The 21,124-nt window shown below is 39.5% G+C and overlaps 2 protein-coding genes across 2 annotated transcripts in view; both read left to right on the top strand.

The window, feature by feature from the left end:
* Positions 1–3,843: 3,843 nt before the first annotated feature.
* Positions 3,844–11,261, top strand: LOC138004260 (tribbles homolog 2-like). Its single transcript, XM_068850735.1, has 2 exons — positions 3,844–5,070; positions 10,299–11,261. Exons 1-2 carry the CDS (start codon positions 4,550–4,552, stop codon positions 10,762–10,764), a joined length of 987 nt encoding a protein of 328 aa, XP_068706836.1. The 5' UTR covers positions 3,844–4,549; the 3' UTR covers positions 10,765–11,261.
* Positions 11,262–17,373: 6,112 nt separating this feature from the next.
* The window catches only part of LOC138004254 (arf-GAP with SH3 domain, ANK repeat and PH domain-containing protein 2-like), a 33,320-nt gene continuing 29,569 nt past the window's right edge, over positions 17,374–21,124 (top strand). The window contains exons 1-3 of the mRNA XM_068850729.1: positions 17,374–17,613; positions 19,664–19,736; positions 20,269–20,355. Of these exons, the coding sequence (XP_068706830.1) occupies positions 17,488–17,613; positions 19,664–19,736; positions 20,269–20,355 (286 nt within the window). The 5' untranslated portion in view covers positions 17,374–17,487. The remainder of the gene's footprint in view (positions 17,614–19,663; positions 19,737–20,268; positions 20,356–21,124) is intronic.

Genomic DNA, 21,124 nt, shown 5'->3' with positions numbered 1-21,124 from the left:
ACGAACTTTTAGTTAATTCTCTCTCTACATTACTACTGTACTCCCCTCCATGCCAATTTAAATTATAGACAGCATATGCAAATTTTTAGATTCGAAAACAACTTAGAACAATTGCTTATTATTTTAAAATGAGGTCTTTCTCCACTTTAACAACGAGGAAGTCTACGAAAACCGCATAAGACACTGGATTCAATAAACAAAATCAACGCACCTCTGCGGTTTGTTTCTCATTTTGGCACATTTCTTTTGACGTCCCTTACCAGACAATGACGTGAAATTACCAAATTGAGCGTTCCTTGGATGACGTGAATGCTCGACGATGATTTTTTCCCTTCCGTGCTAAAACAAGTCACTTCTGTATGGCAGTATAATACGTTAATACGAGTTGGAATAATAATATTCACGCGAATATTAATTTCTTGTAGCTTGAAAATCGTCGTCGCGTGAAGTCCACAGGCAATGTCGACGATAATGGCGCAGTGGTGAGAGCACTCGTCTCCCACCAATGTGGCCCAGGTTCTATTCCCAGCCTCGGCGTCATATGTGGGTTGAGTTTGTTGGTTCTCTACTCTGCACCGAGAGGTTTTCTCCGGATACTCCGGTTTCTCCCCTCCTCAAAAACCAACAGTTGACTTGATTTGTGTTAATTGTTAATTTCAATTTACAGTGTCCCCAATTAGTGCTTCAGCGCTAGAACGTCTCGACACCTAAATAAAGTTCCTTTCCTTTCTTTCCTCGTGAAATTTTATAGAGATTAACGTTTTAAAATCTCTTTCTTGGTTGGATTGATTTAAAGGTATCACTATGTGGACTCTTGGTGTCACTTGATTTTATTATCCTCGTTAAAAAAGAACGCCTTGGGTGAATCTAATAAATATTGTCTCTTATTGGTTATTTCACATTCTAAAACTAGGGTAAACAGAAGGTATGTTAGTAGTAAGGTTTCTTTTCTGAAAGGACCTCGAAATGGTACAAACACAAAGAAGAAGGTGTCATGGAGAAAAATGAATATAATACCGGTATCTTGTGGGATTGTACGGAATTCTGATGTGTGATTTGAAACTATTTGATGATTAATTAATGCTCCTAGGCCAGACATTGCAGTCGTTTACAAAACGAATAGAGAGACAACCCTCATAGATGTAGCCAAGCCCGGGGAAGCACGTCGAGTAAGGGATAAAGAATGAAGGGGGTAGTTTGTAAAGAAACTGTGGTGCTGCGTCGGTGGGGAAGTAGTATACAAAAATTTGGTTTATCAACAGAGTTGATAATGTAAATTGGCCACCGTACAGAGATTCTAAAAGCTAACGCTCGAAACGTCAGCTTTAGAATCTCTGTACGGTGGCCAATTTACATTATCAATTCCGTTGATAAACCAAATTTTTATAAGGGATAAAGAACTTGGAAAGGTTGAGAAGTACAATCCCCTGAAAGATGAAATAGCGCGGCGAAAGTGGGCGATGAAGAAGGCAACGTACAGCCATTCCATTAGTTGTAGGGGCATCGGATAACAACCGGATTAGAGAAGTTCGTTGAAGATATTGGAATTGATATGAGGATAGAACATGCTCAGAAAGCAATCTTATCAATGTGGGGACAGCGAGAATTTTGAGACTTGTGCTTGATGTTGAGCACCATGGATGAAGATCCTGTAGACCTCTGACAGCAGGCTGTTTTCCGCGCTTTCACAATACGCAGTAGCTGGAGTAGCTCTGAGATGTAAGACATCAAACATAATGATCATAATAATAATAATAATAATAATAATGATGATGATGATGATGATGATGATGATGAATATGACAAAATGACTACACAGTGAATCAAATATTGGACAAACCGGCTTACTATCACTCGGACGAGGAAACATTTTTGACGAAGAATATGGATCTGTCACATATGGTCTAGTGGCCGACATTTCCCTCCCTCGCTACCTGTCGAAGGTGAATTCAGTTCAGTGAATTGAAGCTATTATGTTAGCGTTGTGAATAGGTGCGCGTCGATCATCAAAGTATTTGGATAATAAATGACACATTATTGATTAGTTCGATTAGTGCCATACACTACTAGAACAGTTCTTGTAATTAATTATTTTTTGTCTATTGTTTTTCTCTAGCTACCGCTCATTACTCCATATATTTTTAGCACTTTTTACATTATTGATTAATGACAATAAAAATGATATCTTGTTCATTGAAACTATGCAAAAGCTGAGCAAGATTAGGTCTTTATTATTATTATTATTATTATTATTATTATTATTATTATTATTATTATTATTATTATTATTATTATTATTATTATTATCGTCTGCCGCTTATTTCTTGTGCTTGGGCTGCTTCTAGTGAAACCGCGCACCGGTGCTCAGTTGGTTGAGCACCGGGCTGTTACGCGGGAGGTCGTGAGTTCAACTCCGGCCAGACCAACACTCAGGGTCTTTAAACAACTGAGGAGAAAGTTCTGCCTTTGTAATTACATCTGCAAATGTTTAGATTCTCTATTCTTCTCGGATAAGGACGATAAGCCGGAGGTCCCGTCTCACAACCCTTCGATGTTCACAATCCTGTGGGACGTAAAAGAACCCGCACACTTGTCGTAAAGAGTATAGGGCGTCAGTGTAGTTCCCGGTGTGGTGGTCTGTCTTCTGTGGTGTATCCTGGTGGTTAACCTCGAAGGGGACCTATGTCCTATTGTTAATTTCACCATGTATGTATTCATACTCAATCAGTAAATAAATAAATGAAATCGCCACGGAAATCAGCGTTAATCATTGTACCACGCCACCTCCATTTGATGACTCAATAACATTGCATTTCCGTCGTTTTCGTGTTTCAGTAACACCCACACCACACGAACAGCAAAGCCCGGCCAGCACCGATGTTAATTAAGCTCATCGGAACTGAGAGTTCTATAATAAAGCTCCTTTTTAGATCTATCTGCTGTTTTTTTAACTTTCAATTTAAAAAAAATCGTTCAGTTCTATTTCGTGAGAACATCATGGTGCCTTTCGGACAGTTGTTTCAATAGTAAGCCACTGATAGAAGAGTTTGAAGAAAAAGTATTCCGTCGCTTTTCACGGAAAAGGCAGCCAAAAGCAAGAACAGTCGACTATGCAGATTCGCTTTGTTAAAAATTAAACTTATATATCTCGTGAGGTTTCGAGAACCGAAAGTCCTCGAGCCACTTTGCAATCAGCAAGTCGTCCTTTTTGGCTCATAAAGCAAAGTGATATCCACAATTTCAATATCGCTTGGAAGCTGAAAAAGTTAAAAGATAAATAAATTCCTTCGGGTACGCGTTAGAGCAAACCGAATGAGGTAGACATTGCGTATATTTGTGACAGTTGCCTTGGCAACACTGGGAGTTCACAATCGAAAACTACCAGTCTATGAATGCAACGGACGATCTTCAACAATACTCGATGATATCAAGTAAAAGGGAAGCCAACAGCTGTTAATCATTGAAATGAAGATTTCAAAAACTATGTTTGTGTAAATGCCTTTCGTTTTTATTGCTTTTTTCGGGAGAAAAATCTAGAAAATGGACAAAGATATTGCATAACTTTTGGTCACGATTTGCTGACATGGTCGCTTTTGAGATGATGAAAGGTTTAAATGCGAAAGGATTTTCATTTTAAGAAAACGAGGATTAAAAGTCTAACTTGTGAAATCCTGTGGGCTCTTTATTCTGATTATTCATTTTGCTATATTGTTCTGTGACTTCCGACCTAAACACGTCGAAGATGTGACTCGTCATGACAAAAATTTTCTTTGCTCACGCACGAATCCTGTGACTGGCTGAGTCATACAGGAGTGAATCAGATGATGCGTAAAAATCTTAACATAATAAATGTGTTACTAAGTCCTCCTTAAGAATCGTTCGTAAGATTCTTTTTTCGGCTCGCCTTTTTCAGGTTAATCATACAATTTATTGACCACCTGATGTGTTTTGTATAAAATGCGTTGCCGCACGAATATGCAAATTTTTGAAGGAAGCGAGTGAATGGACCGGAAGACTGTCGTTTCTAATCAAACAGAAGCGCTGTAGATTTCAACCAATCAGATACCCCGTATTACATCAGATGACCTGACTGGTGACGAAATATTTCCAAATATGGACAGGTGGGTCTGCGCGGACCTCGCAACACTGAACCCTTCATTGCGTCAGATAGGATCGATGTGCTTCCATATCTAAATCTTCGTGTGAAGCGAAACCGTCAAATTTAGTTGAGTATTGCACCATAATGGCACTCGTCTTCTGCCTTGCTTGTTAAGAGGAAGGCCAGTGGGGCCTTCCCGTGACTGAATCGTTCTTTGACGGTAGAATTGGAGCGATACGAAGGGATTTCTTTCGAAATTTTTCTCGCTTTGTCAGCTGACTTACGCCATCGCATCGCCACTTTAGTGCAACGTCATAGATCTTACTTGGCAGAAACGGAATACACGTTAACACTTTCACGGACGTATTTTGCTGGTTTGGTTGCCTCGATATCTCTTGGTTCATTGTACGAGGAAGCAATTTCGTCTATAACGAAATTTCGTTGGTTTCAATGAACTCTTCGTCGATTCGTTACCATCCTTATCAGCGCAATGCATCCAAAACAAATATTGAATCTACGCCATTACCAAACTTGACTATAACGCATCAAGCAACGAAGCGAACAAATGATTTACCACAAATATGCAAGGTTGGAAAATACCTTTTATTGGAAAGACCGGGTGGAAGTTCACTTTACAAAGCGGTAGATACCGAAGCGAGAACAGAACTTGCTTGCAAGATAATAGACGTGAACAAATTTCGGGAAACTCTTGCTCCTATGTTTCATCTGCCACCTCACGATGGTATCAATAAGATTATTGAAATCTTGGTCAGTGACTCATACGCCTATGTATGTTTTGAAAGATCCTTTGGGGATTTACATTCGTACGTTCGAACGAAGCGTAGATTAAAAGAGGAGGAAGCGAGCAAACTGTTTTATCAGATCGTCACTTCTGTTGCACATTGTCACGAATCGGGTGTTGTCTTACGCGATCTCAAACTGAGGAAATTTGTGTTTCAAAACTCGGAGAGGTAAGCATGTTTTTTTTTTCTGCAACATACTAGAAATTCAGACATTTATATATGTATATCGCACAGTTCCTTGTGTTATTTCCATGCGGTTTTAGCAAAATCTATTCAGTATTGTTCAGTTGTCTCCTCGTGGCGTAAATTGTGTGAGTTTCGTAGCGTGGCTTGTGAACGGGTAGTCACACATTTGTTGTGGTGGGGAATCTCTTAGCTACGGACGCCTAAATTTTAGATTTTGTTCTTTCCCGGCCTATGAAGACAACTTCGTCTTCCTCAGGGGATGAAGTTAAACATGACCGTGACAAATTGAGCTGAAAGCTCGCTTGAATTTTTTGTCATGACAATAACAAAACCTTGTTCTCGTGTTTTAGTTGATTTCCGGTTCAATCGTTCAGTAGGCACCTGCAGAAGGAATGTTCAAAATCCTCTGTGTTCCAGAATCCATAACTTAAGCAACAAATAATAGAAGAAAAAGGCATCAATTTGGGAAAACTGTCGAAAACTGAAATCGAAAGCAGAGAGGCAACGTGGAAATTATGATAATTTTGTGTAGGCCGTTCTTTCTGCCATGCTAATATTGTTCTTCATTTGAGTTTTTGTCTTATGTGCTGACGCTCCGTGTTTTCTGTGGTTTTTTTGTGGGTTAAATCTAAAATAACCGTTCTTGCCCCTTCCGATATTTGATAAAAATTTACTCATCAATGAATCCCCCCGCAATCTTTTCTTGTCCGTTCCCGGAAATGGCCTATGTCTTTGGCGCGAAATTTTAATCTTCATTTTAGTAGCTTACCGAAACATATGGGCTTATCCTGAGAAGGAAATGCAATTAGTTTCATTTGAGTTCACAAGGAATGTGTCAAAATCCACAGGCCAATTTCAGTTTTCGATGGGACGATGTGTGGTAGGTTTGAGTCTTTGCTAGATGAAGTCATGTCCCACGTGGCAAAACGTTGCAAGTTTGTCAAGCCGGTGTAGCCACGTGGATTCTCCACGGCTTCATTGTGCTTGGCCGTTAATTTGGAGAACAGCGCATTTCTTGTAGCAAACAATGAAATCGCACTCTTTTATCTTTAAAACGTATGGCGTGTCCGGTTTATTGCACTTTGTCTCAGAGTTTTCAAAAGATCATCGATCCCGTTTTATTTCTTTGAATTGTAGCCGAGAAGGGAATTGACAAGTCGCAAAGCGCAAATTTCGGCAAAAGTCGGCACGTTGGAAGATACTTACCCTTCAACATTCAAAATGTTTAATTCTGTTTTGTATGGTAAATACTTCATTAGAAGGAGTAAAGATTTGCCCATTGCTAAATCAAATGCTTTCTAAAACGGGCAATTTGAGAATATTGATTTTTATTTACAGTGTAGAATGTATGTCCTGGAGAACTTGAGGCTGTTTTACCTACAAAATCTGTCACTTTGATTTATCCGAGCTGTTACATTTTTAATTTTTTTTTTATTTCTTCCGTTTCTTTGAGATTTTTTCTGTTGACTTTTGTGATAATTGGCCTCATTTAACTCTGTCCAATGGCCGGAAAATGATAACAGGAAAGTGGATTTGAAATACAGCTGTTCCAAAAAGCTTCAAATTTCCGTATAGCTGGAAAACAAAGCCGAAAATTATGCTTTCAAACTGAAAGCGTCCATTCTTTTTTCAATTGATTCCACTTTAGTCGGTGTTTGCTAGATGTACATGTAACATTAGGTTTCTTCGAGTAGCTTGAAGTAATTTCCCATTTTTATCTTCGTTTTTGCGTAGCTAAATTGTAATGTACGAGATTTGTTTATTCTTCCGTATCGAGCGGAGTAATAAACGTTTGTCAAGATAACCTAAACCTGGTTCAACATGTGGAGCAGATGTTAAAATTTGATCTGAAATTTTCATCCAGGATTGAAAGACAACAAAAACAAAGGTTGTCTTAGGCTCAAATCCCTGCCCAAGGAATCCATTTGGCTAGATATTCAAATTCATTTTTTCCATTGACTTTGCTTCACTTACTGAGCTTTTCCATAAACATGACCAACTCGCATTTTTTTGAGGCTGTAAAAGCGATGAAAACAAATATGAGAATGGCTTTGTTTTCTACATGTACTCAGTGTAAGGACATTATGGCCTTTAGTGGACAATGAAATTGAGATGGATCTTTTACACCGAAATTGTTAGGTTGTGTTATTGTTGACAGCTTTGAACAGTTAAAAGTGGTCGCATTTTCTTTAAGCAACACTGAATGCCATTCATTTGAATGAAACGAACATTGCACGTGCTTTTACGGCGAAACACGTGGCCCTACCCAAGGCATGTCCATAAAGTAACAAACTGAGCAGCACTTTTCGGATGTGTTTCACGTAAAAGTGCTCGTTGAATTTCACGAATGCCAATCAATAATCCTTAATGAACGACTGGCCTCCATATGTTCCCATTTGTTACGGTACGTTCCGGTTTCGGCCTTTGTGTCGCCCTTTTTGCGCTTTTTGTTTCTCAGGGTCCGTCGAAAAACCGCGAACCAGTCACAGTGGTAACGATGAGAAGTTAAATAGAAGCAGAAGTGTGGCAGAGAAATGTGAAAATACGTTCGGTTTCTTCAAAAGATCATCTCGACCTTCCTTAGTTTCGGGTGGGTTTAGTTCTCCAACAGGACCGACGTATGCACGTGGGTCGCCGTGGCCCACTGTCGTGCTCGACTCTTTCTTTGTTTGATTCCCTCCCCTTGTTGTCTCTATGCTTTTAGCTTTAATTGCCCAATCGAACTTTCGAGACGCCTTAAATTGAACGCTCAAAGACAAGCTCCCGTTTCGTAGGCTTATCTTGCCCACGCAGGAGAGATTTAAATAGCAGACAACGACACCATCCAGTTGGTCTCAACTGATTTTGTGGAAACGCAGTTGAAGTAAATAATGAGGATGATAGATTGACCGTTGTATGCTCGCGTTTTCTTCAAAACGTCCATTTTTACGCTGTTTTGTTGAAGACGGTGAAGAAATACATTGAAATGCCTTCCGCAGCGAATCTCGCATTTTCCGTTTTAAAATGCATGCCTGTGCAAGTGCAGCGCGCCTTATACACTCGTTAAAAGCTAGATGTCATCGCAATTCAATAAAGCTCGCACTAAGGAACTTACATGTGGAGACGAGAATGCCTCTAAACCAGTCGTTGGAAATCTTTTTTTCATAAATTGTTTTGCCGTCCTATGAAAGCATCACAAAGGTAGAATTGTCGACAACGATATGACACAATGGTAATTTTTTGTCTCTTCGGCCTTCTCTGCCCCCATCGCAGCTAATAAGTCATTTCATGGACACTTCGGCCAAACTTTCTTCTCTGAACTAACCGCAAATTTCTTTCTTAGGCGCGAGGTGATATTTGTTTTTTTCTGCGCCCCTTCGTTTCCGCGCGTGGGAAGTGGCAACGACTATAGACAGATTTTGTATCGCGTTTTTTGTGAACTGGAAATGGCAGGCTACTTATCGTTGTCACAAATGCGTGAAGATTGCCTTATTCTAGCCTGCCTCGCACCTTGATTAGTTTCTCGATACCTGAGGCAAGAAATGAGCTGACATAACCCAAGTTTCAGTTGGCCTTTTCGCTGGAAACGTGACGCGAATCTCTCAGCGAAAGCTTGATGTGAATACAACTTCGCTTCCGGCGTTCAAGAAAACTTTTGGATAAGTCCAAACCTCCAAACCGTTCTTCGTGTTAAGTGTGGAGAAAGTTTCTAGCAAGTAATTCCTTAGGAATGAAGTAAACATGGTTTTTTTTAAAAGAATATATCAAATTCAGTGTATTTGGGCAACGAAATGAACATGAAAATAATGAAAGAGAGGAAGATTATCGCATTTAGATAAGCAACTGCTAGCATTAAAATTCTCAGACTTAATGCGATTCGAACAGCGATGATATTTCTAAATTTCATTCAAGTAAGAGGCTCGGCCTGAAGCGAGGGGTTATGTTATTTATTCCCCGCGTGCGTTACTCGAGGGCGCAGCCCGAGGGAAACGCACAAGGGGAATAAATCACATAACCACAAGCTGAAGGCAGATGAACGGCTTATTTTTACATTGGCGAGGATTCCTCAAGGGTGCAAAATACACTGAAGAAAAATGCCTCTATTGTTCATCTTTATTTTGTTTTTCAACACTCCATGCTGGCACTGATGGGATTCACATGTTTCTCGGCTTTTTAATTATGTTAGTTTTTTAAAGTCGCATTTCGAATTAGTGGTTCGTCTGTTTCTTAGTGAATGCTACTAGGAACAGGCTAGCCATGTTGAGCGATTCAGAGTCAGAACTGTTTATTACTCAAAGTAGTTTTAGTGGCAGCACCTCAATTGAGCTTTCGGGAAACAACTTTGAATCTTTATTTGCGGGTGCAGACAACGAGAAAGCAGTTGACAATTTCAATTTACGCACCGAGGATCTTTTGACCGACCTTTTTACAGATAAAGAAGATTCCGGCCGAGGGATCACTACTGTAACCGATTTTTCGGGGGCCTCAGTGGAAAGCGATGAACCACCGACTAAGAAAATCCGCGAACGTGCTCCAAAAGAAAACACTGCTCAGTTCAATTTTAGAAATTGTCGAGTCGTATTTAATATTTCCAAAAAAACATTTGTAAATTTGTTCTTCATGAAAAGCTAATTTAAATGCGAGGGGATTATGTATTAATATGGAGGGGGAAAATTCACTTATCCCCCTTGCATATTAACACACAATCCCCTCGCATTTAAATTAGCTATGCATTAGCCCCGCTCTTCCCTTCAAACAATCAAAGCCGCACCCGGCTTTTCAGACAGTTGATTTGGGGCTTATGTAATATATTCCCCCCGAAAAGAACAAAGGAATCCGAGCTCATGTAAAAATAAGTAAGCGGATAGCATTTTTTTCCACGGTCATGTGCTTGTGTCCCCACATATCCTCAGATTTTTGCTTCTGGGGTTGTTTCCAGTTAAGAAAGGCGGAGGAATGTACTTGAAAGATTTTAGGACATAAAAGGCGATTGGGTTTCCGAATTACAGTCCTTTTAGTGTGGCTTATGTTGTTTTTGCGCCTGATTTCTAGTAATTCGAGACATTTGATAGGTCAGCAGCGTAATGTAAAGTATTTCTTTGACTTCAATCTCGTAGAAACAAGTTTTAGAAATACTTGGAATGAGGGATTCGCGAAGAGGAGTTTTCGGACTGCTCTCGGTAACCGACTGTCCTTTACCCGTCTTTTAACCATCATTTCTTAAATTTCAGAACAAGTGTTAAACTCGAAGGCTTGGAAGACGCTTTCCTTCTCGACGGTCCAGATGATACGCTTGAAGACAAACACGGCTGCCCTGCGTATGTTAGCCCGGAGATCTTGCAAGCCAGTGGTGGGTATTCCGGCAAAGCGGCGGACGTTTGGAGCCTTGGTGTCATGCTGTACACCATGCTAGTAGGTCGATACCCGTTTCACGATACGGAGCCCAGTGTTCTTTTCACCAAGATAAGGCGCGGCCATTTTACGATACCAGACACTATTTCTTCCAAAGCGAAGTGCCTCATTCGCTCAATGATGCGACGTGAACCGACGGAAAGACTCTCCGCGCGAGAAATTCTCGAGCATCCCTGGTTTGTCTCAAGTTTTCATATCACCAGCCCGTGTAAAATAGATCAAAAACTAGCAGACCAGACGGTACCCGATCTCGCGTCAGATGATACTCCATCATTTTTTGTTTGAGCGTGTCGCATTTTAATTCAAACAATTATTTAATTTATGTACATATATGCAGCTTTCTCATGACTTTGAAGACGAAAAGCTAGCAAAGAGTATTTCAGATTTTATAAGCTTAATTTTAACCTTGCAAAATTTTCGCTAGATTTCGGACAACGAAGGTGCCTCTTCTTTCATCCACGATCGTGTGAAGCAAACGTGTGGAGCTTTTGCAAGAGGAACTTCTCATTGTCGAGTATAATTTTGAAATTTTATCTTACATTTTTTGCTGATTTTGAAATTATCTTGCGAAAAGTTTGCCGGAGACGTGTTTTTTGTGTGTGTTTACAGATTACAGAGAGCATGTTTTGTTATACCGAGTTTCGCCCCCGTATTATATGCTGAACACTGTCGGGAGACAGTCTAGGGCTCTGAGCGTAAAAACTTAACAGTGGGAGAAGAATCCAACATTTTCTTTGCTGCAGTCATGGTTAATTGTTGTGAATAAAGGTTGAGAAAAGTGAGTTTTTATTTGCCTTGTCTTAATTCTCGTTTTTGGCAAACTTGAGTGCAAAATGCAGAAGGTGTAAGCAAGGTCGCACAACAGCAGCGAGCACCGATTACAGTAGTCCAGTAGATAAGACTTCCTGCTCTACTCTCTTCGAATAGACTGCATAACAGGTGCTTGTCAGCCAACATCAAAAATACCGTAATACTCTTTGTTTGTCCCTCCAAAATTTAGCATAAGCATTGTTTTTATTTTCTTTTGGGACTCATAATGGTCCCAAGAGAAACTGGAAACAACGCTTTAGCTAAAGTTTGGGAGGCACAAACAGGGTATTATGGTATTTTTAATATTGTCTAATTTAGCCGAGCGCGAAGCGCGAGCGGCGATCGCGGAGCGAGAGACGAGGAGAAGAAAAAAATAAAGGCGACCGCAAACGAGGAAACCTTGTTTCACGAAATGTTTCCTCAGCGCGCAAACGAGGAAACATTTGCTGAGGAAACAAGATGTTGCTGAGCAAATTCACAAACAATTTTTGCTTCCCGGGAAGCAAATTTTGCTCCCGCAAAGAAATGTTTCCTAGGGCCGCAAACGGGGAAACATTTGCTTCCGTAACATTGTTTCCACGTTTTCGGCCATGCGGGCGCCTTCAGTTTTTCCCTGCCTCTCGCGCTTCGCGCTCGGTTAGCGTTCCCCAAGGGTTTTCAGCGCCCTTCAGATTGGAGTTCGAGGACGACTGAGAGTACGAGATCTCACTTCTGAGCACGCTCATTTCGAACATTTTCGTTCTTAAACGTAACGCGCGTGCTCAGTACAGAAAATGAAGGTCGCTTTCAACAAGGCTGGGGCTGAGACGGTACCCATTGCTCACAACACTTGAACATAGTAACCATTTGCAGATGTACTAAATTCCTCCATATCCTCTCAGCATGAATCTTTGCATTTGTTACGCACCAACTTCGTTCCCAGGGAACGAGGTTGATTACGCACTTGTTGCCTTTGCAAACTTATAAATGGGATCAAGGTATGGCTTTTTTGGATATTAAGATATTTTCTCGACCAAGAAACGCGAATCGGTGTTCCACTAACTTGGTTTCAAAGACCGGAACTGGGTGGAGTTGAGAGAAAAAAGCTATTTCTTCTGTGGTACACACTACTTCCTGTCACTTTTGTGTTGCAGCGTAAATATAGATTCAATAGAGGATTAGTTTTGCACCGCAAATAAAAGAGAATGAAAAGAATTTAAACCACAGAAAATATTTGTTGCACGGAATGCAAACGCGAGGGTGCTTTGTAATGTTGTGTTGGTGCGACAATTGTAGTACTTTCCTTCTCAGTTTTCAGGGGCACCCAACGTCAATTGTCGGAAAATATCTGTTCGGAAGACGATTTGAGATCTAGACTTTTCGGAACATTTGTTGTAAAATTCCTTGCTTGCCTGCCCGTCCTAGGATTTTCGAACATCTAAAACATGGCATAATTGCCCATTTTTAACGGATTTTTACCCTAAAAAGGTCACCTAGAATTTTCGGGAGCCATTTCCCTGGCTGAAATTTTCGAAAAGGTAAGTTTTGATCCATATAATTTTCGCATCACTAGACTTTCAGCTAGGGAATCCGAACAGATGAAAAAATTTTAGGGGATAAAAATATGCCTATATCTGTCGTTTAAATACTAAAATACGTTTAACAATGCTATGTTTAAGTGGTTTTGAACTATATTCTCGTTGCGTGCCCCTGAGTTTTGCTCGAACAACAAAAGAATAAGTAGTGAGCTTACGCAACAGGACAGCTGGAAGACTCATGACGGCAGAATGACGAAAAAATGTCGCGTAAGATTAGGAATGCACAGTCTCGCGCGACATTTTTTCGCCATTCTGCCGTCCTGAGTCTTCCAGCCGTCCTGTTTTAGCTCGCTAATAAGGGAAAAACAAGTCTGGTGGTGTCATTGTGGGAAGATTAAGGGTCCTTAAGTGTCAGTGTCCTCCCTCCTTTCATAATATATTTTTTAAAATAAACATCCACACCGTCAGTACAATCGCAGGTGATGGGATCATTCCACTCAGCATTCGTGTCGTCTTTTACGTAAAGACATTTGATTGGCGAACTGTGTAATTAGAATAGGGTAAATCATGTTTTAACTCATCATCATGATCAATGGAAGTATTAAGTATTTTGCATGTTTGTTCTCTCCCCCTCCTCCCCCCTTCTTCCCTCAGCTCTCACGAATAATGAACGATTATGGCGCTTGTTGGAATTTGCAGGAATACACGCGCTTGTAGGAATTTTCACGAATCCACGCGGGGCCGCAGGATAATACATATAACAACAGTAATCACTGAAAAACTAGTGGCCCTCTTATAAATATATACAGAAAAAAAATATATTAAAAATTAAAAATAAGAAGGTTAAAAACATGCAATGACAACATGAAAGGTAAAAAATATGAAAAATATGAGATACATTGGGTCAAGACCAACATTTAGAACAGGAAAATTGAAAATTAGATGATAAAATGGTCCAATTCCTTATAACTGTTCATAAAATGTTTAAAAATTAATTTTTTAAAGCTTGTAAGAGTAGACTGGCTTTTAATATGGGCAGGCAACATACCGTATTCCATAGGCGGCTAGTCGATAGAAAGACCTTCCGCCCTCGGTCTGCCGATTGAATCGGGGGCAGATAAGGTTTAGATGACCATGCCTGCTCGATCTTCCATTCACGTCTACATTTCTAACAAGCATCTGGGTGAGATAAGATGGGCACTCCCCAAAAATCCGTTTGTACACCAATACAGACTTATTTATTCTCGCTTCATGATAAAGTGGAACCCAACCTAATTGTTCAAAAAAATTCACACTGTTCGCTTTTGTGTCAGCACCCAGTATTACACGGGCTGCGCGTTTCTGTAGCCTGAACACTTTCTTAATTTTTTGTACAGAGCAGGATGTCCACACGGTTGAGGCATACAGCATTGTCTGCTTAATCATTGCGTTATAATAAGATTTCCTTTGACCGAGAGGCAGTGAGCGTCTAATTTTCTGCAACACAGCGATTCTCTGTGCTAACCTCTTGCATAGGTCATCCACATGCTGGTCAAAGGAGAGCTGACTGTCAATTGTCACCCCGAGCAGTTTGTGTGAGTGTACTTGATTAAGTTCAGAAGACTTCAAGCGTAGTTGAAGGGTGGAACGTTCTATCTTCTTCACCAAACGTTTCCCTGTAACAAGCATCGACTTTTTTTGGACTCATTTAACAACACTTTATTTCTTGATGACCAATTTAAGACTTTAACAATGTCCTCCTGTAGGCCCTCAGAGACAGCATTGGGGGCCGCCTGATAGTGAGCAGAGTGGCTGATTGTAGTGTCGTCAGCATATATATCAGCGACACAGTGCTGCAATGCTTCGGGAAGATCATTAATAAATACAAGGAATAAAATAGGACCTAAAATATTAAGCCTGGTTCTAACTATTGACAACAGCAGAAGGACAAGTATCAGACGCTTCACAAATATTCAGGCCAACAAATTGACCGACTCTCAACTGAGTGTCTTCATAGCTCAGTTGATAAGACAGACTAATAAGAGCACTGGGTTCGAATCCAGGGCGATTAAAGTCACCTGAATTCTTCAGGTGTCTATAAAGAAACAATTGCTTAAATTGTCTAGTTAGTTCGATTATTTCTCCAATTCACCTCTAAAACGTCAATCATCTGAGACAAACTTTCCTCGCTTTCCGCCATTGTTCGGAGAACTACCTTGGTAACGACGTGTTTACCCTTGCAGGAAAAATATGACATCATTGCGGGAATCTGTAGGAATTTTCAGGAATCTACTACCATCTATGGTGAACGGAAATATTCAATGATTTTGTTACGCTTTTCGCGGTACGTCCGATGATCAAATTATATAATAATATATCGCTTAATATGGAAGCTTTCCTTGATTTTGAGTTGATAGAAAGAGGTAGCATTATCAATAATTTTGAAGAAAGAAACATCACAATTATCCTGACAATTTTTAGAAAAACTAAGAGGCCGGAAAAGGTGCTCGTTTACACGTGTGTAGGCATTTCTACACACTTAAATGAGCACCTTTTCCGTGATAAAAAGTCTCATATTTTCAAGCATCTTAGTTTTTCTAAAAGTTGTCAGGATAATTGCTATGTTTCTTGCTTTGAAATTATTGATAATGCTACCTCTTTCTTTCAACTCAAAATTAAGGAGAGCTTCCATATTGAGCGGTTGAAACTCGAACTCTGATGATGATGCTTGAAACATCGAAACATGTTCCTAAACTCAAAAGTGTGGTTGCATTTTTTAAAATATTAGCAACACTTGTGCTATCCAGACCATTTGGTAATATAAAGGAATTCCACATTACCCTTTTCAAATTTTAAACTCGTGAAAAACTAAAGATTTCCCCTAAACACCCTAAAATAACGTGACATAGTCCAGATCAGATTAGGTTTTTGAACCAATGGCTTTAGTGCTTCTTTTCGTACTAATTAGTTCTACGCACTAATTTTACAGATGGTTTTAGAGCCAGATTTTAAAATGGTCAATTTTCACGTAAAAAAAAAACCCTTACACTTTATCTGCAGAAGAGGAGATCGGTTTTCTTGATTGTTTTGTGTGCGAATTGGATGGAATTATTTCCAAAGGATCATGAATCGGTAACAAATTTGCAGATGATCAATACAATATTGCCACCAGCAAGAAACGTTATTGACGATATGCGAAAAACAGTGTTAGTCCGTCATGAAGATCACGCGCTCTGACATATTTTGGGGCGCAATTAATGAGTTCTGAAAACAGATCATGCTTTAGGAGACTATTGCCACTCCAACGATATTTTTTATTTCACAACGACTAAATTAAATGTTTTAGAGCAGAGAGCCTTGCTAAATACCAAGCCAATATACCTCGTTAATGACAAATATCCATTTCCTCTCAGTATTCTGTTTACTCCTTCACGGTGGCAAGCCATGATTCACATATTGCCAATGCGAGGGGCTGTCATATTCTTCGATATTCGGCTTCATAAAATCTTCTAAACAACTGACTAAATCAGACCCTTACAACATATAGGAGGATCAGATTCACGCTGGAAGGTCATTGGCAAGATTAGCTTGTGTATTTTTAGATATTGACCGTTTCAAAGATTAAGTATATATTCGGCTATTGCACAGGAAAAAAAACTCTTATTTTGTTACAACTAAGTCACTGTTGGAGTTTAAACGACATACAAACCGAATGGACATATGGGCTGCGAGCGGAATTTCAAAACAAAAATTGTGTTGGTGAGGGGAGGGGTAACGGAGGGGAGAGGGGCAACGGCTCCGCAGAAGGGGCGGGATGAAATACACGAGGGGGAAGATCCCCAGCAGAAGATGCAGTTCAGGAAGGGAGTATGATGATCTATGATGATCAACAGTTTTGGGAGGTTTACAATCTTATTAGTGGTAACGGGCGAGTCGCTATATCTGCCGCGGAACATCAACACATGATCACATCACAGCACCGTTCATGTTCCAATCTCGTGCTTGTATTCTCGGGAGGGATTACCAACAAGGTGTCCGTTTCTTTTCAAACAGGACCATGTCACGCAATTTTAGGGAATATTTAGACAACTAATTTTTCAAATTCCCGTTTTAGAAAGATTTGGAAATAGGTTCACCAGTTTCCACAATCGCCACTTTTGACCATAAAATACGGTCGAGGCTCTAAAAATGGAAAATTGAGTTATTTTTCCTTATAAGACTTGACTATCTATTCTAGCTGTCAATTCAGACTTTTTTTGTTGAACAAGCTATTCGATATTTTGACGCTTTTACTGTTTATGTAGTTTAGTTCTTGAGAAATTTTACGATGACAAACTCGGAAGTCTTTTCAATAATGCCATCCCCGGTGCCATCCATATCCGCATTTGCTGAAAAATGAAATTGTGTCTTCCTGTTTTTGTTTTACGGGGCTAGTAATCTTCTCAAATAAAGTACGCAGCGAATAACACAATCGTAATGGACTTTAGAAAAGCCTAAAAATAGTCCTTTGAAAACCTTCTTCTGTGTTGTTTTCCCATACAAGGGTTGCATGTCACGTAATCGGTAGGAGTGTCATATCGAGAGATCTGGGTACTAGTTGCACAATCAGTCGCCGGAAACTTCAATCTTTGTGGACTTCTTCGTCATAAAAATGTTCCCCAAATGAGAGCTAAATCTGCAAGTATTAACAAAGAGAGCAATTATGCCTGACAGAATAAGTGTTAGGAGCTTCCTCAACGAAGCCATAGAGGATGTATCGTCACCTACAACGTCGAACTTCATGTCAACAATGAACGCTTGTCGCAATACTGTGGGAGCATTAGAGGAGGTACGTTACCAGAGGTGTAAACTTTCGTTTTCTATCGCCTCGATGTCTATTTATTATGAAGAGAAAAGCCGCTTAAGAAGGAAAAAGTGTTAGTTAGCAGGACTGTTGCTCAAATTACTCGGATTTTGGTGCTTAAGAATATATAAAGCGCGCGGAGGAAATAATTTTGTGGGAAATTAATTAAGCTTTCGTCTATTGGGCTAATGATATTCGTTGATCAATAATAATTATCGTTAGTATAAACAAGACTGGAGGTTTTGTCTGTGAATAAATTGGTTTGAATCCTTTTTGTAACAATTACACTTTACTGATGCTCCTTTGAAAATATTCCATACGGCAACTATATTTGGGATCGTGGATCGTCTCAAACAACTATTAGCTCATTGTGGTTGTTGGTGATTTGATTGTAGGGTTAAGGCCTCTAAGACTGTGTCTTTTTATGGACGAGCATTTTTAAATGAGCAAAGATTTGAACCGTAGCTTGTATTATACTCTGATAAGGACATTTTCAAGTAAGATCATAGTTTAGGGATGGAAGCGAAGTGAAGATCCTATTTGTCGTTTAAATTAATTTTCAGGTGTAGAATTTTGAAATTGACAAATTGATAAAAAAACGCTAACCGGCTGGCCGACTCAGAAGTCAATTACTGAAGCATTCATTATCTTCAGATACAAAGGCATAAAGATCATATAGCTGGACTGAGGAAACCACTTGGCTGCATGCAAAGTGTGTGGAATCAAAATAAACGAAAATCCACTTTGTATGCAAAGCTGGATTTGCAGCCCCATATCTGAGTACAAATCTTCATTGCCCACTGGTGTTCTTGAGTCACGTAAGCAGTAAGGTGGCCAGAACATTGTGGTGGTAAAAGAGGGGAAAGTTTCAGACAGACTTGTGGCTTAATGCTGCTAACAAGTTCTCACTGCGATTAAAAAGTGGAGCTACAATCGCGGACAAAACCTGTCAAGAGAAAGCAAAATTTTTGGTACTCCAGCAACTTATCCAAACGTTCCACATAAAAGCTGCCCTTTCCCCTCCCCCCAAACTCAATGTTGACTTATCTTGGTTGGAAATATACTGTAGAACATATGAGAATACTCAGCAACATTGACTGAGGGGGGAGGGGAGTGGGAAGGGGGGAGTAAGTAGGGGTGTGTCAAAATGGAGGTGAATTTGTGTCACTGTCTCAACAGTTTTGTCCGAGATTGTGGCTTGTTTGCAAGGTATTGCAAATGCGGTGATCTAACTTGTATACAGTACAGTAGAAAAAGATGTACAGATGAACCGTATAGCACAAAGAATTCGAGAAATTGTTTTAAGCCGTTTTTCAGTTTATATACAGGTTTGTGGTGAGAAAACTTGTCTAAAAAATACCTTCACTCCATTTGTTTACAAATTCATGCTGATTATGTAACGTTTTTATTTGAAAAAAGATTTTTACGAAAAGAATGTAAAGAACACTCTATTGTTTGTATAAGAGCGCTAATGATTATCAACAAAATTGTATTGGTTGTTCATTGATGCTATTGACTGTTTTAGCCATGGTTTAAAATTTTATTGAATTTATTGTTCACTAAAATGAATGCCGATCACACAAAAGAATATTCTTTTGATGTTATTGAATTTACAATGCACGCAAATGAAAGTTGCTTTGAGGAATTTGAATTTCGCAAGACGTTAATGAAAGTCTTGAAACTTCAACCCCTTGAAATGTTGTAGGAAACCCACCTTCCCCTTTCTTCAAACAAGAATGAAACTTTGACAAGCGCATGCCATCAGTTTCTGCAAATCTCCCCAAAGCTTGTATGCTAGTATCTACTAGGGGCATTTTCACGAAACATAACTTTGCATGTCATGTGACGCTGTTTTTGCTGGCGTTTGTAATTTGCATGAACGTTCGGTTTTTTTCTGTTGGAGCCTTCGTTCAACATTCTCTGTGCCAACAGAAAAACAAGTGCGTCCCAGGACATAATGATGCACTCTGGATACATCTCTGTATAGTGCAGATCCCAAAAAGCTTTCTAATTGTTGTCACCTATTTTGTTTCAGAGTCTTGATGAAGATTACAACATACTTAGCAAACTAAAGAAATCCAGTAAAAATGTTTATGCAGCAGGACTGAGTATGTTCTTTAATCTTCTTCTTTTGTTTAGTCTGGGTGACTGGTATGCAACACCTAAAAGTAAATGGAAGAAAGTTCAAGAAAAGCAGCAACTGTTGTGCTCAAACTGGATGAAAGAGAAGTGTGTGTGTGAGAGAGAGAGAGAAAAAGAGAAGCGGTGAAGAAAGGAGAGAAAGAAAGAGAAAAACAAAAATTAATAAAGTTTGCGTGTAGCCTTCTTCTTAAATAGTACAATCATGTAGTTGGATCTTAATGCAATTTGTGGCATGATCTTATGTAGGAGCTTTGAGTCACATGACTGCTAGTTTCGCTAAGTTTTTAAGCACATTTTGACATCAGAAACTGCATGTGAAGAGGCAGATCTTGTCAACTAGAAACATTTACTAAGCTTAGGATAAGGCAAAAAATAAGCAGAAAATGTTTGCATTGATGACGCACTTTAAATTTCATACACTGCTCTCATGTGAAGTACAACCCTCTCCATGAACAGCCTCTTTTAGCACAGTACTTACTATTATAATTGTGATTTCAGATTATTCGACAAATCAACTGTCACTAGCAGAGAGTCTTGAAAAACTTGGCACATCAGCTCTCGCAAAGGAAGCAGACACTGGAATTGGTGAGTAAAATTTATTTAATGTGGGGACAAAAAAATTAGGGGGTATTTACATGTACATGAGACAGGAATGAATTCAGGCCAAGACCGGTATGAGAGTGAGTGGGGGATCTGCATAAATGTCAGTAGTTCCAGTGGAGCATGCAAGTGTACAGTATCAGTTTATTCTGACTCAGTGAAATGAATATAAAAACAAGTACCATTCACTAAAGTGGAGGTGGCTAGTGGTGGATATTAATTAATTAACTGAGCCGCAAAGGTTTAGTATACAGTGTACTGTATACTCCATTGACTTGTACATGTATGTCTTTGTAGTGAATGTTCCCATGAAGGTGGATGAGGTACATGTACATACATACATGGGTGAACACACAAGTGTAAAAAATGTCTATGCACAGGATTGACTTATACATGTACAGTTCATTATGTTATGATAGCAGCAATAAATGTGATCGCCAGCCTAATTGTCAGTATGATCATTGAACAGAAAAATGCTTGTCAAGCTTTCTGTCATGAATCATCAACATTTTTTTTTATTGCAAAAACTTTTTTCCAAAATTTGAGCTCTCAAACTAAACGTGTGACTGCTGCTTTACATGCGCTGATGGTTACGGTATATTTTTTTGTGGAGTAAGTGGACCAGTTGACTTCCACCAATGTTGGAAAGCATTTACATTGTATATCCTTAGCTAGTTTTTGCCATAAGTAGGCTAAGTGTGAGGTGGTTTGTGACCCTCCTCATAGGGTTTTTATGCAGGTTTTTTGATTTTCC

Source organism: Montipora foliosa, chromosome 5 (genome assembly GCF_036669935.1).
Source record: "Montipora foliosa isolate CH-2021 chromosome 5, ASM3666993v2, whole genome shotgun sequence".
Classification (NCBI taxonomy): domain Eukaryota; kingdom Metazoa; phylum Cnidaria; class Anthozoa; order Scleractinia; family Acroporidae; genus Montipora; species Montipora foliosa.
This window is presented reverse-complemented; position numbering and strand designations above follow the sequence as displayed.

Coding starts and splice junctions, on each gene's coding strand:
- LOC138004260 (XM_068850735.1), top strand. CDS start 4,550: ATGAACTCTTCGTCGATTCGTTACCATCCTTATCAGCGCAATGCATCC. Junction 5,071..10,298: donor GTGTTTCAAAACTCGGAGAG/GTAAGCATGTTT, acceptor CTTAAATTTCAG/AACAAGTGTTAAACTCGAAG.